At 43.7% G+C, this 23,252-nt stretch overlaps 1 protein-coding gene across 5 annotated transcripts in view; it reads right to left on the bottom strand.

The window, feature by feature from the left end:
* ADM2 (adrenomedullin 2) overlaps window positions 1–23,252 on the bottom strand; it is a 114,742-nt gene that overhangs the window by 26,527 nt on the left and 64,963 nt on the right. The window contains exon 1 of one of the 5 annotated variants that reach the window (XM_069229438.1): window positions 11,031–11,186. The exons of the other annotated variants lie outside the window; for them this stretch is intronic. Within the exon in view, the coding sequence (XP_069085539.1) occupies window positions 11,031–11,164 (134 nt within the window). The 5' untranslated portion in view covers window positions 11,165–11,186. Of the gene's footprint in view, window positions 1–11,030; window positions 11,187–23,252 lie in introns of those variants that run through there. 5 annotated transcript variants of the gene reach the window in all.

Genomic DNA, 23,252 nt, shown 5'->3' with positions numbered 1-23,252 from the left:
ACACACATACAACATGAGTTTGCTTTATTTTTTTCTCCTACCCTAAATGATTTGCAAGCACAGCGAGTGCTCAATTTTTCCCCTCGTGAAAACAAATCTGTGACCTGGAATACAGCAAAGCTTTTTGCTCCATTACGGATTACATAAATGCTCTCTTTCCATGGCATGACCTCTGATTGTTAGTAAAAATGCTTAAAAGACACAGACTATGGCTTTATTCCTCACCGCTTTCCGCCTTCCTTCGAGGAATTTCAATTTGTTGTGATGCCTCATTCATTCGTAATGTTCTTCATTCAATCTCAAAGCCTAGTCAGTCCCTGGTCTCTCCACTTAAGACCACTAACGAAAGGGACTTTGTGTCCCAGTGTCGTTGATGCTTTTGTTGGGAACAATCTCGGAAAGGACTGGATATCACGAACAGATGAGAAGCAGTAGGGAGAGGGATAGGTAGGGGAACTGGGGCTAGAGATGGTTATAATTAGGAGAGATTGTTTAGGGGCGGTGAATGAGAGTCTGAAGAAACCTTAGGAGATAGTAGAGGTCTTGTGACCCCTTCTTTGACAGATGAGTGCAGTGCCCAGTGCCGAAGTCGGAGACTGAGGAAGTTCTCTGACTCTGGAATGCCATATCTTCCTTTCATGTCTACAGATGTTCTAACTGTACTCTTCCTATGGTGATCGGGAGTCTGAAACTCCTCTGGTCCCTCCAGACCCAAAAGGAGAGAACACACACCCAGCTTAGATGGAATTCTGAATTTCCAAATGGAAGAGTAAGCAGTGAAGGGAAGCCTATCCATTTAAGTAGGCCCCGCTCCCCCAAACACACACACACACACACAAACCTACCTCCGGTGGGTGAATACCCTTTGTAAGTAGAAGCTCATTCTAAAAACAACACAGTTTTCTGAGGATGTTTCCTTTCTGAGGGATCATCACACAGTGGGCTTCATAGGTGTAGGGCATCCAATAAAGGAAATCCTCAGGCCTCTTGGCTCTGATTTTATCATCCATGTGGACAAAGTCATACACTGTGTTTTTTAAGTTTGGTACATTTTCATTAAACAGCATGACGTAATACAAATGATTTAGGGGTACGGCATAAGACTAGGCTAGGCAAGGCGAGGTTAAGGATACGCCTAGGATCCTGAGATGTTTTCATTTTTTATTTAAGTGAAGAGCAATTGTTTTTAGGCCTGTGTAATTAAGAGAAAATAGATAATTTGACCTCTGTGAAGCCAGTCAAAGTTTTCCCGATTGACCTATGTTATACACAGTAAAAAAGTACTGGCCTGCCTCCAAGTGACCATTTCCTGCTCCAGTATCTGTCAATGGTGGGACATCCTGGAGTAGGAAATCCCTGAAAGAAAGCTTCACCCTCTTGCAGGCACCCAACAGAGGTGACATCAGTTGGAGGGGAGGATGTGCGGTTTAGGATACAGGGAAGTGAGTACACTGGGGTGGTTGGGGTGGAGCGTTAGAGGAATGCACCAGCACAGGAGGGGCGTGGCTCTGGGCCGTCCATGAATCTTTGCAGGCAGAGACGTCCCCAGATCAGGGAGCGGTGGGCTTTTGCCGAGCAGCCCAGCACCACAGTGGTGTAACAAAGAAACCAATGGGGCCCCATGCAGACTGTAAAGACTGCAGACTGTAAAGAGAAGGCACTCCTGAGTCTAACATAGATCACCGATCTTCATTGTCCATGGCTCCTGAAGTGTTAGGGGCCTCCTAAGGGTTGGATGCCCCCCAAACCAAAGAGACTGCAGAGGCCTGTGTTACGCCCCTGTGGCACCAGTGTCCCTGTTCTTCAGAGGCGCTGCAGTGGCATCCGGCTTGCGGCGTCCATCGCTGTCATTGCACTCAGTGGGGATCACGGCTCCGGTGCAGGCAGAGGAGCAGAGTTGGATAGAGGCACTGTTAGAAATTAGGTCTATAGTTGGCAGAGGTATACACCCTTGTCCAAGTAGGGACCCCAATCCTAGTCAGGGTAAGTAACAACACAATCCAAATTATCCTGTGCCCACCCTCCGGTAGCTTGGCACTGAGCAGTCAGGATTAACTTAGAAGGCAATGTGTAAAGTATTTGTGCAGAACGTATACCATAACACAGTGAAAACACCACAAAAAGACACCACACAGGTTTAGAAAAAAATAGAGAATATTTATCTGAATAAAAAAGGAAAATCCAATGTACACAAGCAAAGCTATGAACTTTTAAAGATTAAATCCAACTAAAGCGCCTTGAAACACAATAGCTCCGACTGGGGCTTTCACAGCATCATTGACGGAGTCGTTCCCAACAATCCGAAACCACTGGTGCCGGTCACAGAGTCACACAGACCCCCAGGCACAGTATCTTTTGAAAACAAAGAACAAGGACATCGCACGGAGTCGGAAAGAGGCCTTGCTGGAGTCGGTGCGGCGTCAGTCCCTTACAGCTTATGAGGAAAGAGGCGCTGGTTCTGTGCTGTGAAGCAGGTGGAGGTGAGATGTTGGTTCCGTCCGGATGCAGGGGGAAATGATGCAGTGGCATCTGCGATGCGTCGATTTCTTGTGAATCGGCGGAGTTGCTAGTTGTCAGGATGTGATGTGTCGACTTCACAGTGTTGCGATGACCCTGAGTGACGTCAGTGAAGTCAGAGAAATGCTCACTTTCTAAAAGTGGCATTTCTAAAACAGCAATATAAAATCCAACCTCATCAATAAGAAAAAGATTTTCTATTACCATTCTGGCCGTACTAAATATGACCTGGTTACCCCTTTCAGATCAGAATCTACCACTCAAAAAGTATATGAGGGCAGTCCTAATGCTAGTATATGAAAGAAGCAGGCCTCTCAGTAGCTGAAAACAAATTTAGGGGGTTTTCACTACCAGGACATATAAAACACATATGTACATGTCCTGCCTTTTACCTACATAGCACCCTGCCTTGTGTTACCTAGGGCCCACCTTAGGAGTGACCTATATGTAGAAAGAGGGGAGTTTAAGGCTTGGCAAGCACTTTTAAATGTGAAGTCGAAGCAGCAGTGAAACTGCACCCTCAGGCCTTGCAATGGCAGGCCTGAGACATGGTTAAGGGGCTACGTATGTGAATGGCACTATCAGTGCTGTAGGCCCACTAGTAGCATTTAATTCATAGGCCCTGGACACAGGTAGTGCACTTTACTAGGGACTTATAAGTAAATCAAATATGCCAACTGGGGATGAACCAATTTTACCATGTTTAAGGGGGAGAGCACGAGCACTTTAGCACTGGTTGGCAGTGGTAAAGCACAGAGTCCTAAAACCAGCAAAAACAGTGCCAGAAAAGTGGAGGGAGGTAGGCAAAAGGTTGGGGGATGACCACCCTAAGGCTGTCAGGTCTAACAGGCACCGGTTCCAAAGTCACTCTGGAGTCTGTGTACTTGTTTTCTTTTTGGTTATACCAGAACTCACACCCAAAGGCCCTGAAACCAGATTTGGCACCACACAGTGAGTCAGGATTCTCAGCAAGAGAGCTCAGGTGCTCGCAGATTAAGTCTTTGATGTCCCTTAGACTTCTAACCGGAGGCAAGCTCAGTCCATACCCTTGGAGAACCTTTGGAAGTAGGATGTAGAAAGCAAAGTCCAGTCCTTTCACTCCCAAGACAGAAGCAGCAAGCAGCAGCCCAGCACACAAAATCACCAGGCACAGTGGCTGTCCCTCCTAGGGCATCTAGCTCTTTTCCTGGCAGAAGGTCCTCACTCCAGAAGTGTTCTGAAGTTGTGGTCTGAGAAGGCCTATACTTATAGTCATTTCTGCCTTTGAAGTAGGCAAACCCCAAAGGAAAGTATTTGTAGTGCACAAGAACCTACCTTTCCTGCCCTGGCCCCAGACACACACCATGGGGTTGGAGACTGCTTTGTGTGTGGACAGGCACAGCCCTATTCAGGTGCAAGTGTCAGCTACTCCTTCCACTCTAGCCCAGGAAGACCCATCAGGATATGCAGGGCACACCTCAGCTCCCTTTGTGTTACTGTCTAAAATGAATTCACAAGCAGCCCAACTGTCATCCTGACCCAGACGTGTGTTCCACAGACAGGCAGAGGCTCAGAATAGTTAAGCAAGAAAATGCCCACTTTCTAAAAGTGGCATTTTCAAACTTGCAATTTAAAAACTAAGTTTACCAAAAGAGGATCTTTTAAATTGTCAGTTCAGAGACCCCAAACTCCATATCTCTATCTGTTCCCAGTGGGATATTCTAGTTGAAAGATACTTCAAGGTAATCCCCATGTTACCTCATGGGACAGAGAGGCATTGCAATATTGAAAAATGAATTTTGCAGTATTTCACTATCAGGACATGTAAACCACACCAGTACATGTCCTACCTTTTAAATACACTGCACCCTGCCCATGGGGCTGCCTTGGGCATATCTTAGGGGTGCCTTAGATGTAGTAAAAGGGAAGGTGTGGGCCTGGCAAGTGGGTCCACTTGGCAGGTCAAAACAGCAGTTAAAACTGTGCACACAGACATTGCAGTGGCTGGTCTGAGACATGTTTACAGAACTAGTCCTGTGGGAGGCACAATCAGTGCTGCAGGCCCACTGATGCAAACAAACACAAATGATAGACGGAATGCAGAACCACTCAAACATTCACCCCCAGTCACAGATCTGGGTTTAAACCATCAATTCTTTTGCTAACCATGCCACCCCAGTTTGGACCCAGCCATTTGCAAATCAGTCTTTACCGTCCAGCCCAAAACTGTCAGGCCAGGTCCTCACTGATAGCATTTCATTTACAGGCCATGGGCTCACACTGTGCAGTGTACTAGGGACTTGCTAGTAAATTAATCATGGATAAACCAATCACCAATACCGTTTAGACAGAGAGCACTTGCACTTTAGCACTGGTCAGCAGTGGCAAAGTGCCCAGAGTCCTAAAGCCAGCAAAAACGAAGTTCAACACAGGATCAAAAACAGGAGGTCAAAGCTAAAAAGACAGGGGAAACCATGCCAAGAGCTGGCAGGTCTAACACTTGTCTTAAAATGTTTTATGAATGTAATTTAATATAACGTCTGTATTTGAAGTTTGCTATTGTTTTATGTCCTTTAAACCAATTCCTGAGCTGAAAAAAATGGACAGTATGCCAGTCTGGAGCTATATTTCATGGAACAGCCACCAGGCATTAAGAATCCAAGGTACTTTACAGAGACCTTGACTGGTGGAAGTAACAAAAAAAGCAGGAGGAAGCAAGGCCGCCCCATATTTTAAGTTACGACTGCAGTGGCACAGAAGCACCACTAGAGGGCATCTTCTGTAATGCTGCCTTGATGCATGGTTAACTAAGGAAGGGAAGTTTCATACAACACATTCTGTACTTCCACGGTCCCACTGTGCAGCACCCGGGCACATAAATAATATCACATGCTATGTTGGTTGCAGTCAGCAAGCAGTGTTGCTGTAAACTACGAGCATGCACAAATAAGTGACCTATTTTTTGGTGTTGTGACGAGGAGGTGTCAGGCACCCATGCAGCAAAAATAACCAGAGAGCTTTTCTTCCATTTCCTTTCCACGTTCCAGATATTCTCTTTCCCCCATCTCTATCCTTATACCCTCTTGCAACCTTCCATCTAGTGGGAATAAGTGGTCGAGAGTGCAACAACTACTTCATTCCCTGACGCCTTTGAAGTTCTCGGAATGTAAGGCAGCAGTGGGAGAAAAGGCAGGGAAATCGAACAGTTCTGCGACTTGACATGATAAAAAAGATTACATAATTTATTTTGTATTTATAAAACCCACGGGGAAGGGTGTCCTAGGCCAAGGAGCTAAGGGATTGCCAGCATGCTGAGATGTATAGAGCAATGGAGATGAAGTGTAGCTCCTGGGGCAGAGGTCCCACATTTGGCACTCAAGTGAGTAAGACTGCCCACTTATTCTCTACTTTTCCTCTCTCAGGGTGCAGAGAGGGTTGGTGTGGCAAAGCGTAGAGCTTTTGGATGTATGCATCGAAAGAAGAGACTCTGGACATAGCTAGGTCCGTGGGTATGAGAAGGGCTATGGCAAAGAGCTTTAAAGATGGACCACCGCCATGTCACAGGGAGCTAGTGAAGAGAAGAGATGATGAGAAATAGCAGATCCCCCTGAAAGTGCCAGGGGTTTGGTGTAGTCTGTCGCGAGAGAGGCACTTCCAGAAAGAGGCCAAGACACCACTGGGCTACAGGGACAAAGAAACTGAGGCTGTGACAGGAGAAAAAGACAAGCATATCTGTTCAATGTAGTTTGAAAGAATGTGGACAGAGTAGCACGGATCTGAAGCAAGTTTATTCGTGGAAGAGGCTGCTGTCAGTTCAGCCACGTTTTTGATAATGTTAGACAATTCACGAGAGGTGCTGTGGAGAGAGATGGTTCTAGCTGTATGAAATGCAGAACGTGCACCTCTAATCTGAGAGCGACAAGTTTTAAGAACGGCTTTTTATGAAATTTTATCACTTACATAGTGTAGATTTCAATTTTTTTCAACGTTCTTGTATTGACGTTTGCTTGAAGCAAGAGCGCCAGCGTACCAGGGGAATGAGAGAGTAGGTTTGTGGGATATAAAATACTTTAAAGGTGCAATAACTTCTCGGCAGGCATTCAATGAACAGCACCTAAAGGGCACTACTGTCCCTTGTTTATGTCTTCAGCTTTCAGACTTCACCAGTCCTTGTAAATGTCTCTGTACGTAAAAATGCAACACATTATGTTTTGTTTTTCAGTGACACTTCCATTTCATACCACTTTACCACAATTAGCCCAGGTAAACCACCAGATCTAAGTAGTGCCCTGGGTGCCGTTAAAATAGATAGGGTACCTTTGTTTCATATTTCTGATTCACATTTTTCTTCTGCTGCATAAATGTATTTATGCCCCATTGTTACAGAAGTTAAATGTGTTTCATGTTCCGACCCAGCCGCCCTTTTCGGCTGAAAATGTGCAAAGTTTTTTTAAAGAACGCTCTCCCCTTTCTCTCCACTGGTCATCTCCCCTGTGTATGCATCCGCAGGGTGCCTGTAAACAGAGTATATATATTTATAGTAGATAACCCTCACTACTGTCTACCAGTCTTTCTTTTAAGAAGTTACACTGTTCTGTTGCCATTTAGCTTCAGGCTGTTCTTACTCACCCCAGACGTAAAGTGTCAGTTTCCACAAATCTCTCAGCTGAACATGATGGGCAGACAACACCTAGTCAAACCTATATGGTACCATTGCAGTTAAATCTCCCTTCATAGTCTCATATCAGGTTCAATAGTGACCCCATTTAGTTAAAAACACCCCAACAAATGTTGTGCTAAGTTTTCTAACCCCCATTTTCCTCCCTGTTAGAAGCTGACTGCCCAAGAGACTTACTGTTGCCCACATCCATCTCTGTAGGTTCACGAGTCCCACTGTGAGCCGAAGATGAGTGCGGTGACGGGAGAGTAAACCTAAGGCCCATGTCATCTGCGATGACCCCCTTCGGTACCTAGAAATCTGCAGAGGTTTAAATATGTTTAAAGTTGGTTTATCCCCGTAATTGCTGCCTTCCAGGCACTAATTGCCCAGTTCCAAAAGCTTCAGAGTTAGCTTTCACCACTGTGGGGTAACCATGGCCTAATTGGAAATATTGGATACTCCCATCTTCTAGATAGATAGATAGATAGATAGATAGATAGATAGATAGATAGATAGATAGATAGATAGATAGATAGATTGATTGATTTGCAGGACAAAGAATTACATTTAAACCTGAATGAATATGTGACCCTGCTTACAAATGGACCCTGCACTTCAACATGTCCAGTATATTCCATACTGTATTATTTTGTACCAAAACACTTCAATAGAGAACAGTGTTGGACTGTGGCTTGTCTGCAGGATGGAGAGGCATGGGACTATAACTCGGGTGAATACCTTGCACATTTTCTAATTTTCCAACCTGCCTGCCTAATCCATTCAATTTTTAACATGTCCCGGGCAAAACGAGAATCCAGTATAGAGCAAGTATCCAGCATATATCTGCACAACACATGCAGTGTAGCCGAAGTGGCTGGCTGGAATATCACATGACACATCATGCTGGGAAGTCCCTGGTGCGGAGATGGTCCCGGATCCCCCAGCAGCTTATCTGCCTGAGTTAGGGCTGTGCTGCTGTGAAACAGCATATCAGAAGCCAGGGAGCGTTTATATAACTTGAGAGCAATTTGAACACCAGTGTGTTTGCAAATTTCAGCCAATAGAAGAAATGGTTTGCTTTCCAAACTGTCCTAGATGAGCCTTAACCATCATAAGTGGTTTGATAAATTGTGTCAAACGCGTAATAGTGATTTGCATAAAATGCAGTGCCAGGCAAAACGTGAACTATAAAAGGTGCCTCAGTATAAATTAAAGCAGCTTTATAATCACTATAGATCATCAGTCAGAAAGAAAAAAACAAGCATTTTATCATAGGTAGATCCTGGTGTCTAATGCATTTTCTTCAGGTGACACAAGAAAATCTAGAGTCTCTCTGCTGATGAATCCATATGGTCACACAAGAGGTCTCTCTTGTGAGGAAATTGTATACAACGGGCAATGATATTGCAGTTACATTTTCTTTTCAGAACATAAGAGAAGCAATTCTGTCAATGTCGTTAAGTAGAGCCACGGACCCTGATAATATAACAGTGCTGATAAAACCTAAGGTGAAATGGTGGGTTCATCAATTACCACATGTTTTCATTGAGTGAAGCAACTGGGCAACTCTATGTGCCTTGGAAGGGTGCCATGGTGAAGTAAATATATAAAATAGGCAACACTAGCCTTCCGGGCAAATCATAGACAAATACGTTTGATTAGTATTACTGACAAAGTTGTATTAGTATTACTGATACAGTTTAATCAAAACAGATTTTACAGCACCGGAAAACCTGGATTTCAGATCAAAACTTGGTGCTAACAGAACAGGGCGGTTTCCTTAAGGGTTAATCTATCACAGATCATTGTTTGTTCTTTGGGCTAAATCACAGAAGACAACTGAACTCCTTTGGAGGTTATTTTTCCTTTTGTCAGTTTCGACATGGGCTTTGTAGATGTGGCAGTTGACCTTGTCTGACTTTTGCCTTCTGCGAAAAGGCCCAGTCTTATGAATCATATTGGTAATGTTTTTGGATGCTGTATTTGATTTGCAGACTTTCATAGTCTAAATACATTTTTATTAACTGGCTGACTGACACTGTGTTGTGGGGGGTCCTTTCAGCTTGCTGCCTAAAAAAATGCATCTGATCAATGCCTTTCTTTACCTCGTACCAGCTCACGAGTTATATAGTGATAACACAACCCTTGAACAGGGAGACCGAGAACCCAAGTTCTCCTACTCTTTGAGCATAGTTAGAGGATATCTTACTTAACAAATTTTCTGTGCAGATTATTTCTTAGCGTAAGGGCAATCTTTCCCAGGCTCGCCTGAGATATACTGTAGGAGTGTATACACATCTATAATCTGAGAGATACTCAGAGTTGGAGACACGAATATAAAAATACTTCTACTGCGAAGTGAGGAAGGAACATCCCAGACCTGCCTGCCATTAAAGGTGAATATGTCATAAACTTTGCCTTCCAGCCATCTGTGCCACTTCTATGAATGATACCTCTGACCAAGTGCATGCAAAAGCGATAGGCCTTCTTGGAGCAAATTCACATACTGCTTCAAAAGAACAAAAATCACCCACGTGGCTGTCTCCCAAAGGGATCTGGGGTAGTTCATTCTGCTTTTGGTCACAGGGCTGTTGAGTGAAATTCATTTCACAGTTTATTTCATAATGTCGAACACTGCTGACATCTCTCTAGTCCTTTTCTTCTGTAGCCAAATCAGATTACTTCCATTGATAGATGCTTATTTCCACATTGCTGTGCACATGGGTAGTATCTGCTCTGGTTTGCTATGGGAAAAACACCATTGGTCCTTTCTTTGGGACTGTCTTTGCTCCAGTGAATTTTTACCAAGGTATTAATAGTTAATAAAACCAGGCATGGCCCGGTGCCATAAGTAGGGAACCGAGGTCTTCTCATACTAAGATAACTGGCAGTTTGCCTTCTGGAGGAGAGGGCCCAAAGTCTTCAGGCTTTATTGCCTTTACTCTTTCAAAAGTCATAGCTCAGAAACCAGGGGTTGGTGGCAGTGACACCATCTGTTTTACTCTAGGTTCCCATGCAATTATTACCCCTGCTTCATCATCTTCTGGGCTACTAGCCCTTGGCCATCAAAGACCTTGCTCTCTTGGTTCCAGTGTCCATTAAGGTCACGAGTGTCTTGGTCCGAAAAATGGATCCTCATTTTCTGAAGGGGTCTCTTTCAGTACCCCACTTCATCTCATGCTGTTGATATATGCCATTCACCTGGCACAAGAGGAGACTTTGGCTAACTGCTCTGTGCATGGTCATTGGTGCCTATGAAACATGGGTCATTCATCAAAATGGAAGGAGGGCACTTCCATGTTTCAAGCTCTTTAAAGCTTTGTTCGCCTCCCCTTAGGGTTCAACAGTGCTAGCCCACATCGACAGGAGAGAGATAAAAGCGTACATCTTTGGAGGGCACAATGTGAGTGACGCTAGGTGGTATGGATCCTCCACTGAAGATCTGGGCAGGCTACAATTTCGATCAGTAGCGTACCTTTGAGGGTTGAAGAATATCAAGACTGACACCATAAGTTGGATTCTTCAATACCCGGTGGGCTATTGCGTTCTTCCAAAGGCATTCCACTTTGTTAGTCAAAAGTACTGACTTCTGTGTTTGGATAGGTTTGCCTCCCTAGGTGACACTCTGCTCCCAGCCTTTTTCACTCTGTCTCTGACAGCAAACACCCAGGCAGTGGATGCATTGTCCTTCCCGTGGCCAAGGTTGATAATATATGCTGCACCACTCATCCCTATCTAGAGAAGGTCCTTAGGACGAGTTTGGGAGGTGGTATGTGCTGTTCTTTGTTTCAGCTTCTCCAAGCCTTAGCCTTAAGGCCTACACTCATGATGCTCTGAAGGTCTTCCCCACACCTGCCATCCTGACCCCACTTACCCTTGAGGTTCCTTCCTTTCTCTGGAACCGATCCTTCTTCGTCTTTGGCAGATGGCATTCAAGATGAGAGGAGAGGGCTTCAGGCAAACAGCAGTTCCAAGGACCTTGTTACACCATTTCAAAATGAACATCATCCTTCCATACGGACGAGTTACTTCAAACCTTGGGCTAACAGCACTACAAGGTGTGGAAATAGAGCAATTCATTACAATCCACGACTTGTACTCCTCCACCAGGTAGAAAAATACTTTATTAGTTAATCAAAACCATTAAAAAATCTAAAAGATACAATAACAGGGTTTTGGGTCTTCCCACATGACGTGCTGACCTATTGTACCGAGTAGGCACCAGTGTCAATTAGCCTAAAACATATGGGGACAGTAAAATGTAAACAGAAATTAAAAGAAGCCCTCATGATTGGGACATAGAAAACCCAAATACAGTTCTGGGACACAAACACAACCTATTATTTGAAAATACATTCAGGATAATCAAAACCATCATGGTGGGGAGACAAAGATCCGCAGCATCTTTTTAGGGAAAGCAACCTGTTATCTTAAGGTGCATTCAGAATAGACAAAACCCTCACATTATGGACACGCAATGTCTGTAGACTAGGCTCTGGTGTTATATAACTGGACCGTTCCTTTCTTTACCTAAAGAGTGCTAGATAAACTGGGTGGGACCGCCAGGGTGGCAAAGATCCTCAAGAACTGGATTAATCTGATATTTAACTTTTTGTTACTTGGGTCGAGTGCTGTCATTACAGCCGACCTGCAGGATCGAACTCCTAGGGTATTAAATTCTCTTCTCAGTAGTTCCCTTCTCTGACTTCCCAGAGCTGGGCAGATTCAAACCACATGGGTTAGGGTCTCCCTAGTCTGATGACATAATCTGCAAACCTGTGGTTGCAGCCCGGCCTCTCTTTTCCATTTTGGGAGGAAATCAAGAGTTGGTAGATCTCCCAACTTCATTCATAAGAGGCTCTGTTTAGTTTTTCATGCTAGTGGGGTGGACAGGATGCATGATTCCTTATCCAATGCATATGAATTTAGGACTAGCCATCCATATGATCGTTTCGATAGGGCCTCCATATCTTTTAGCCGTCTTAGAATCTTAACTGAGTTGTTAACTACTTTTCTGAAAGTATTTTTCTACCTACCTACTCCTCCACCACTCCTTGAGTTTCAGAATGTTCTTGTAAGGACTTTGTTCCCTCCATGGAAGATGTTATGAGCAGTGCTCTGCATAAAGAATTATGGAAATCTATTTCAGTAGACCCTGGTTCCCGAGACAAACGATGTTTGTGGAACAACAGGATTGGCAATCCTGCAGGTCCATGGATAGCCTTTCCTACATTTCCTTACTATTTTCTTTTTTAAGAGTTCATTGCCCCATCCTGCTGCATAGGAAGCTCACACATGGAAGGAATCAAAAGAGGCAGGGTATCAGGGCTTTGTTGAACCTGTGCTGAGAAAGACCAGGGATGGGAGCAATGAAGATTGTCATTGAGTAATCAGGACATTGCCTCTATGTCCATCTTTTTCGAAATAGTCCTTACTTTCAGAGGATTTAGCAAGCACATACCTCAATACAGTGCCATGGACGTAGAGGATAAATGACACACAAGAAAAGATGGTGCAACACTTTTGTGCATTTCAGACCCACAAGTAACACTGAAAGAATATTCACAGACACAACATTCAAAATGTCGTCTGCAAAGGTATACACCTTCTCAGGAAATCGCAGATGCAATGCTATGTCAATGTGTGTAGAGATGCCCAGCTAGCCACCTGCAATCTCATGCCAAGGGTTCATGTAAGCCTCCGCCCAAGAGGCAGACACCCATCTACGCTGGACATTGGTAGAGATAAGGACCCACACAATCTGATTTCGAAATACCTGATTTAGATTCATCAACTGCTACTAGAATAGCAAGCCACCCTGACATTGACCAAAGGGGATTTCCATTCATTAATGAAATTGGGCCTGTTCAAATAGAAGGGGCAAAGGCACTCCTTATATCCAGCCCTTTCGTCCGGTTTCGGGGGGAAGAGGGAATGGCTAACGACTCTTCGAACAGTTCTTTATCAAGTGAAACCTGTTACTAACCTTTTGAACACGTGGAGCTGTAGAAATTGTTTTGGCTGACATGTTACAGTGTAGTTTCTGTACTTGCAGGCCTGTGATCCACTCATCTCGGCCATCTGGTGGCCTTCCCCTTGTTGCAAGGGATTCTCAGCTGCCTCCTTTGAAAAGGCTGTCGGCTAAGGTTGCTCTCATGATGACAGGAGGGTGGTGGTGTTCGCTTCCTTGGGTGATACTAGGCCACACTGAGAACTTTGCAGCCAGAGGAAGGACTGTGGCACCGAATTTTCAGTCTTTACACAAATATAGACCTTTCTAAGTCTGTTTTTATTTTGAAAAATATAAAAATACAGAAATAATATCTTCCATTGAACCCTGCATACGTCAAAGTGTGGTGTGCATTCACACGTTAAATACAGCTGCAAATATACAAATTGCAACTTCGTTTTTACATTGACAAAAATACATTTGAACACGTACAACAAGACGAAAAAAGAAATAAGGATAAATAGAGAGAGAACTGTCACAAGGTGACTACTAACAAAAGTGTGAGACTGTACCATGGCTGCCATGGCAAACAGAACTCCCATGACCAATTAACATGTGAGGGTCACAAGACTGCAAACCTCATGGGAGAAGAAGCATTGTTAATATGCTCTAAGGATAGACCGCATCACTACCTCTGATACCACGTGTGATAGTTACATAGTTATAGGGTGTAATTCAGAACCATCCATTCGTGATTACTGTACATAATTGATTTTCTCCCAGAAACAAAATAAACTATTGCAAAAGAGGAGCTTTGGTGGCAGTCCCAGGACTTGTACAGGCTGGCAGGGTTAGCATTGCCAACACTTCCGGTTTGGGCTTATCAGGTATGTCAGCACACCCACCTCAGTCAGATGGAAGTATGCTGTCACTGAGAGCGAGTAGCAACAAGGCAGAAAAGAGCACCTGTGATAATGGGACCCATAGTGTCTTTACACCTGTACGACTCCCACTGGGTTATTTACTAAAATTTAGGTAGTGCCACTGGAATTATGCAATTGTGTGGCTGCAGCACTTTTTGCATAATTACAAATTTGTCGCATTTGCTACACAATCCATTATATGCCGCAAAATCTGCAGATTTTTACCAAAATAACTAAAAAAATGTTTCGAGCTGAAACAGTTAAAAAGTTACTAAAAATGCAACAACACCTGTTGCCGCCCTGTGAAAGGCCCTCTGCAAAGCTGGACTGGTCACCTTGCTATATTTAGGTGTTAAACTGGTACTTATGGGGTGCAACAAATGCTCATACAGTGATACCAAGTTTAAAAATGATGAAATAATGAAGTAAGGCTATTAAAATGTGCAACATAATGCCGCATAATTTCATTTACTTGCTGCATAATTTACTCAATCCTGCCGCATAATGTGGCCCTCTCCTACCGCATAATTCTACTGTCCCTGGATTTAGGGCACCGCTGTTGTGGCACCAAGCACTGCATAACTGTACTAACCATTATAAAAGCCCGTGGGCGCATTGGAAAACTCAGCAGTACCGCGCGAGCACACCTTAAATCTAGGCCTTAATTTAGTAATTAAGGTTCGAGTCTTGCTTGAAAAAAGGGCGGGGCGACCATATGCGTGGGGTAAACATATCGAACCCTGTCCCAGCTCTGCGGGACTTCAGAAGCAGCAGTCTGCAAAGAGGACATGAGAGGCACCCTGCTCCGTCCAGCCCTCCCAGCCTGTCCGACAAAGGCCCGTCAGTAAGACCCACCACGTCACTGGAAGCCAGCCCTTCTCACTGGCACGAGAGTACGGTGCCCACCTGCGATGCCACAGGGCGTGGAACATGGACCTTCCCGGGAGCTGTGTTTACAGATGGCATTTGCGGTCACGCAGACAAACGCCAAGGCCAAACTCCACCCAGGGCCTCCTCCCTTCACCACAGCCATCCGCGCGCCACTCTTCCTTCAGACGCAGTAGGGAGAGGCCTGTACACAAAGGCCTCCGTCGGGATATTTACGAACTCATTAGCAGATAGAAATGGAAACATATCAGTCGCACCTTCGTTGCCTTCAAAAGAATGAAAAACTTGTGGCCAAGGGATGCGACGATCTTTTGGAATTCTCAAGCAACCAATTCTAAAAGGAGTTTGATGACCGAGACCCATAACCTGACATACTATGTATACATAGGGCACAGAACGGATAATTGAGTAATGTGGTTCTAAATTGCCATCCAGGAGTTATGAGGCATCGTAAACAACGAGACCAAGTAGTTTGTAAATATCAAGACAATCCCGAGATGGCAACACAGGGCCTTATCAGGTCAACTGTTGTGTATTTTTTCATATTCCATGTTTATTTTTTCGGCCAGTTACATTGGAAAAATCGTTTTTATTCCAAACAGGGAAATGTTTACTGAAAACAGTAAGTGGACTATACTATTCGGTTGTAAAAACAGACAAAATAACTAGTATAATAGGCATTTAAGACTATCGAATTTTAGAAACACCATTTACTTTGTTAAATCATTTATTTTGTATGTAGAAGGGAGAGATTATTCAAGCTGGTGCACCACACAGCAGGCACTGATTGGAATAACAATGTTCAGGTTTTGTTTACCTTTCTTGAATTGATTGCTGATGAACAAATGACAAGGGTAAAGCTGTGAAGAGTGGTCTGGGCCGTCCCTATGATAAAGAAACCCAAATGTCTCGGATATCCATTACGTTTTTTAAATATTGTGCGAAGGGGGATGTCTTACCAGTCCCTGTGAATTATGGCTTATAACTGCAATCTTAGCAGCAAGAGAACCCAAACATGTCATATGTAGATTGGCGGAACAAAACTTCCCAGGTCAAACAGGATTACTTTAGAAGCCATTCCAGAGTCATTGGATGATCATCCAACTACTGTAGAAGTCATTTTCACATCATCAGACATCATCAAGCTCTTGAAGTCATCAGCAGAGTTTAGAAACATGAGCCTGATGATTTGTGGATGACTTGAAAATGAGTATCTGATGACTTCACAAAGTGTGAATTTGCTTGATGACTTCAGGATGATTACAGAATGAGTATCTGATGACTCCACAAGATGTGATTGTTCCTGATGATCAGAGGATTAGCACTTGATTACTTCTCAAGATTAGTTGTTTCTGATGATTTGAGGATGATTTAAAAATGACTGTCTGATTACTTCATAGGCACCAAGAGGATTAAACTGGCCCTTGTGATTTGAGTAGGACTTACTCATTACTTCAAGAGCATTTCTCTGTTTTGGTTTTATTTTTGTTAGAAACATTAAGCTTTATTCTTAATTTCACAACTATTTGTTGATTAGTGAACAATGAACACCATTTAGCAATTTCACAAATTTCCTTTTACATGCAGATAAGCATACAATGTTCTTGGAGAGCTTTAGAAAGGTGAGTCACAAGTTAACATTTTTATTGACTTCTTTTTTACTTTTAAATTGATTTTATAATGGATAAAAGCAAGCACCCTGTGTTAAATTAGCAAGATGTATTATCAATAAAGATGTACATTGAGCATCTGCAGGGTCATTAGATTTAGGTGGCATGTGGCATGAAAAGACATATAATGCTTTTTGTTCTGTGCTATGTAGTAACCTTCACCTATTAACTGTCAACTTCACTTCTTATTTTAAAGTTTAAAATGGGTAACTTCAATGTCCTTTTGAGGAATCAAAAACTATTTCTACTATGAGCTTCACTGGTGACTGATGTCACTTGCCAGCTGCCCCCAGTTAGTGAGCCTACCACTGGCATGTCCTCTTATCAGAGCCTGACCCATCTCCCCCCCAGCAAAGCCACTATAGCTAAGCCCATCCACCTTCCCCAAAGTTAAAATCACATACCCCAGGTCCTGCATTACCACCATCCCTGTCCAGTCGTATACCTCAAAATGACACATAGTGGGATAACCTGCAGCTGGAAAACAGTCTAGTGTTCACGACGCAAGTGATTTAAACTTTGTCTATGTGAACTCAGGCATAGTTGGGAATCTTTGCCCTCCTTCACAGAAGGTAAAGTTTCTCCATTTTGGTGCACAGAGCTATGAATACAAAGTATATGCCGAAACTATGCAATTTCAACAGATGTGCGTTTCAGTTAGGTTGCTTTTCATTAACGCAATTTTTAAACATGCTATTTATAATCTTCTATTCTACTTTCAAAATATTTTCAGAACGTTTGAAATACTATCTGAGATGGAAGCTTGCCAGATGAACCCTTCACTGCTGGTGACAATATTAGGTCATGAGAATGGTGCCACTGAAAGCGTTAACAGGTTTATGGCTATAGCTGCCTCCTGGCTAAAAGGAGGGTAGCCATTTGATGGGACAGGGATCCTCTGCCTGCCATGAAGGAATAGATGCAAGGTTTCCAAGTCTATGCATGATGTGCTAATCGAATCTAGGTTTTCTTTTAATTCTGGGACATACAGTCCCATTTTAAAATGGAATAAACAGGACTACAACTAAAAGAATTCAAAGAAAAAACCTGTACTGAAACAGCACATCACACATACCTGGGAAACTTGGCTATGTGTACTGTAATAACTTGGTCCAGGTCTACTCCTTTTGTTTTGACTTACACTTCTTGATCCAGAGATATTTGGACACACCAAAGAGGATATATATTAGAAATGTCCGTTACCTGTAAGGACACTATAGACCATAGTAGATTGGGATAACGGAATCTGCAGTGTGGGGAGGGCCTTTATAGATTCCCTTTTCACAGTAAGGAATAGACAAGGTCAATATGACTACCTATGCTGGCTCAGCCTGGTTATAGAAGTACTTTATACATGACAGTAGGCTATAGGTGTGTTGCATTTAAAAAAAGTAAATGATTGTGCTTAAATGTACCTGTCTCTGTTAGGGAGTTTGATAATTCCTTTATTGCCATTTTGAGTTTTTAGTACCCATTTATTAAACAAAGTAAAAAAGAAAGAAATTAAAAAAAAGAAAGAGACACCTACCTAGTGGCTGAATTTCAAAGTTTGAAATTTGAAATTCTGAGAACAATCCTAGCTTTCCTTAACGCTCAAACTGTGTGATCCTAGGCAAATTCTTTATATCTGAGAAGCTCCTGTTTGTTCAGTATTGCATACTTTTCACTTTCCAATATGTGAGTTCCTTATGTGTGCTGTAGAAAAACATCTCATGTTTCATTTAATAGTCTTTAATGTTACCCCAGCTATTATAAGAAACGAGCCACATAGGGCACATGAACTTTGACATGCCTCTTAGTTTAGTAAAATAAATATCATCAGAGCCGGCAGGAATGTTTCTCAGTTCATGCTTGAATAATGTGCGCTTTTCATAGATAGCAAGTATTCTGTTTTACTAAGGTGAGACGCTTCAGCATGTTAAAAAAAATATATATTGTCTTGCATTCTGAAGACACCTTATTTTATTCTAACATGATCTTTTTTACATGCTCATACATGCCGATATTTAGAAGTGAAAATGGGATATTTTTGAAAAATAAAAAACGTGCGAATGTATTTCCCCCCATTTAACTTCTATTCGGGGCGAGGCAATTTCTGCCGGGAGACGGCCAAAACAAAGGCATTTTTGGCTTCAAAATTCGGGAGCCTCCCACCTGAATTGGGTGTACTAGCATATTTGCATGCTGGCATGCCAAATATTCAAGAATCTGATCATGCATGGGACCTTAGAGCCTGAGCCAACACGTAATTCAGCTCTCTGTGTTAACTTATTGGATGGCCCACCTTTACATTCCATGGGGTAAAAGGACACTGTTTGCGATTGCCAATGCTTGATGGCCGCCAAGTTACACCGTATGTGTGTGCAGTCCGTTTTCTATTTCTCACATTCCAACATTATCGTCTTGGAGCGGAAGCGGAAGCCGAGTGGTAACAAGCAGGGTTAGAAGCAGTGAGACGGAGGAGTGAAGAGAAGTTCTGCTGCACGGACACTGTGCAGATTCGGGCTGAGCTCACTAGGGAGGGAGAGAAGAAACCATTGCTCTGTTTTGTCGGTATTTTTGGATGGTGGGACAGGGGGAGGAGGCGCAAAGGGAAGCAGGTGTGATTTTTGCCGCCTCCTCGCACTTTGAATTCGCGTAAATGCTGCGCTTTGTTTCAAAGCCGGGAGCCCGCCATTCTTTGTGTGTGCGGCGCCAAAATGTGCTTTATGTGAGAGAGGTGAACACAGGGTCCCATCTCTCCTCTGCGCGATTTAAAAATTGTGGCTTTCTTTGTAGAGGAATGGAAATAACCTGTGAATTAGTGTACATGAAGGTGGGGGTTTCGTTGGGACACTGCTAAATTTGCCCCTTTCCAACGCCAACAGTAAAATATCGGTTGTTTCTTTTTTTTTTATCAGTCTGCAAAGACCCAGATGTGATGCTACATAGGACTTTAAAAAAATCGTGCATTGTAAATTGTATCCGGTCTGCTCTCTTTTACTACTTTTATTAGCCAAGGATCTTTAGCTTAGTGTTATAACCCTTTTAAAAGTGCTTTCTAATTATATTTTTTGTTAAAGTATGTAAAGAATGTACAGGTAAAGGCAAAAAATACCGGCTTTAGATAATCCTCGATATCTTTAAACCTGTCACGTGGAAACCCTAGACAGTGTTGCGAATGTGGGAATTCCTTAAGGAGTGTATGGTCACATCTCAGCAACAGCGGTGCAGACTCAGCTGCATTTTGTGCTTTATTAGTTCAAGAGTGCATGTTGAAACCTCTCTGAATTGGATTGACTGATTTTATTTTGAAAGAGGTGGTAGCTTTTTCTTCCTCCCGTCTCACCTCACTCCTTGCCTTCACTCTGCCCTATTTCTGTGTTTCCTCTTTGTCTCTGTTTCAGCATAATATCCCCATGTAATTTTTAGGGTCGAGCCTGCGCGTGCATGCGCTAGCACATGCGTCTGGCTTGCAAGACTCTCTTGTGTACAGTAAAGTGCTTGAAGCCCGCCTTTCGCTTGCAATTTGTTGGCTTGTGTGGCACTCTTCTTTACAGCCTTGTAATTCGTTCACTTCAGGCCTGGCATCATTTCCATTCCTCTTTGTGGCACAGGGACCAAGCACTGATTGACTCAACTTAATCAGTGCCCGTCTGCTGCTCCTGACGTGATCAAGGTACTATTTTGTTCTTTTTAACTTCTAGTGCCCTGCAAACACAAGACTTGGACTCCAGTCCAATTCACCCCACCCTACTCCAATCCAAACAACCCATTCCAATCAAGTCCACCGCTACCCAATTCCCCTCACTCAAATCAAATCCACCCACAGTCCGTCCCAGTCCAATACTATCCACTTTAATCCACCCCACTCCAGTCCGCATTAATCCATCCCACCCCACTCCAGTCCAATCTACCCCACCCCAATCCAGCACACTCAATCCAATCCACCACACTCCAATCTACTCCACCCAAAACAGATCCACCCCTCTCCAGTCCACCTAACTCCATTCCACATCACGCCAATCCAATTCACCCCACCTCAGTGCAATCCAACCCACCCCACTCCAATCCATACCTTCTAGTCCACCCCACCCCACCCCATTCCAGTCCAATCCAGTCCAGTCCAACCCACTGTACCCTAATCTACCCCACCTCATCCCAGTCCACTGCACTCCAATCCAGTCAGCCTACTCCAGTCCACTCCAATCTACCCCATCCCAGTTCAGTCCACCCCATCCCAAGCCATCCACCCCAGTGCACTCTAATCCACTTCAATGCAGTCCACCCCAATCCAACACATTCCACCTTACTCAATCAAATCCATCCAACTGCAGTCCACCATGCCCCAATCCAACCTACCTCACTCCAGTCAACCCCACCCCACTCCAAACTACCACACTCTACTCCAATCCACCCACTCGATCCCAATCCATTCCATCCCACTCTAATCCATCCAGCCCGCCCCACTCCAAACCATGCACCCCACCCAATCCACTCAGTCCAACCCACTCCAGTCCAATCCACCTCACTCCAGTCCAGTCCTCTCAATCTAATTCGCTCCAGTCCAATCTAATTCGCTCCAGTCCAACCTAATCCACCCCACCGAGCCCGATCGCTCCATTCTAAACCACTCACCCTAATATAATCCACCCCACTCAATTCCACCCTGATCCCATCCCCATCACCCCATTTCAGTCCACCCCACTCTACTCCAATCTACCCCATCCTCAATCAACTTCACCCCACTCCATGACACTCTGCCACTAAACTCTACTCCCCTCTACGCCACTCTATTCCTCCTACTCTACTTTATGACATTCCAACAAATCTACTCTATGACACTCCACTTCCCAACTCCACTCTGACACTCCGCGCCGCTAACTTTTAGCCATGCTGACCAGCAACCACACTGGTGTACAACATTGCCAAAGCCCATAGCTCTTGTCTGGGTGAAACCTATTGGCTTTGCTAATGCTTGTTCACCTTCCAGTATTTCCCTTCCGCTCTAATTTCACATGCTCCTCGGTCTGCTCTTCTTCCCTTGCCTTTCTCCTCTTTTCATTCTTATGTTCCTCTCTAATCTGCTTTCCCAATCTCTGCTTTCCCTAGTTCTCGTCACATTCTTTGTTTGCCATATCTACCTTTGCCTTCAGACCTCTCCTCCTTCATCACTCTTCCTTTTATGTTTTTCCTTCTTGCACATAACTTTCATGGTTTCCACCTGTCTCCTTCTTTCCTTCATCACCACTCTTTTTCCCTACTCTTTCACCTTTATAAAGTGTTTGTAGATTGGAATCCAGGCCTAGTAGATTAGCACACAATTTTGTGCAGTATTGTTTTCACCAGAACTGTTTGTTCGTGACTCTCCTGCCGAAACAAGCAATGGCAAAGCCAAAAGGTCTTGCAATAATCCCCAGCGTTTTGGGTTTCACTGTATTTGTTTTATCATGTTTTTTGCCAAACATGGTTAGGCAGCTTGACAGGCACATATGAATACAAAACAATTGTCTAACAGCAGAAATATTTTTCTTCTCCAAAAGCCCACAATGCCATATTAGTCCCTGGCTCTGAAGGAAAATTAATTTGTGTGCACACACCACTAGATCAACATTTGTTCGCTCATGACACTGTTCACTCACCATTTAATTGGTGATACCACCTACATTGACTTACAACCTACTCATTACAACTCTCCCGCACCATTTACTATTCAGCACTCAGTACAGTTCAGAACCCAATTGCCACAACGTCTGTTTGCGCATACACCACAGTTTCCCTACATGCAGAAATAGGTAGCATCTTTTATCCTTCCACTCATATGCATTCCTTGCAAAGCTACTTTCTTACACAATTCACTTATCAATCTTCTACAACAACTTTCATTATAACTCATTCACGCTACCACTTGTTCAAGGCATTTACCCCACAAACTTCACACTTAGCCTTGACCAACAAGGCTCATCTGTCCAGTCTAGCAGCACCTTCCACTCACTTTTAACACCACTCCTATGTGTATCACAACAATATTTGCTCATCTCACTCATTCACCATAGCGCCCTCACAAAGCACCACACAGCCACTTGCAGCGCTAAACAGCAAAAACTGATAACCCACTCACAGAACTAATTATTTACACCATTGACTCACATCTTTCACCAGTTGAGACATTAAACACACAAGATGCAGTGTCACTTGCCTCCATTACCCAGACACTGACACCTCTCAACGCACATTCAGTCACATGCAATACCAGTCATCCCTTTAGAACACCACTGTGACACACACTTGCAGCAGCACTTACTACACCGGTCAATCATTTGCCTTCGGGCAGTTGCAACAGTACTTGCTTTCAGCACCAAACACTCCCACTATCACACAAACACAATCATTTGTCCACTCAGTTACCTCTCTTCTCAACCACTGACTTCACCGCTCACAACCTTACTTAGACACCTGTGTTCCTTGACCATTCACAAACCCTCTTTCACTACATGCATGTCCAGTAGCCATTCACCTCTGCTGCTTAACTACTAAGTCATTACACCTCTCCTCCCACTTAACACCTTTTAATTGAACCGCTCTCCAGCTATATGAATCATTCATTCTCATCTGTTAACACCAGTCATCCACACCTCTCTTCAGCAACTATAGCCACAATCATATCCTTTTTACTCACACCAGCA

The sequence above is a fragment of the Pleurodeles waltl genome, chromosome 4_1 (assembly GCF_031143425.1).
Source record: "Pleurodeles waltl isolate 20211129_DDA chromosome 4_1, aPleWal1.hap1.20221129, whole genome shotgun sequence".
NCBI classification, from domain to species: Eukaryota; Metazoa; Chordata; class Amphibia; order Caudata; family Salamandridae; genus Pleurodeles; species Pleurodeles waltl.
The sequence above is the reverse complement of the archived record's forward strand: the minus strand, read 5'-3'. Positions and strand labels throughout refer to the sequence as shown.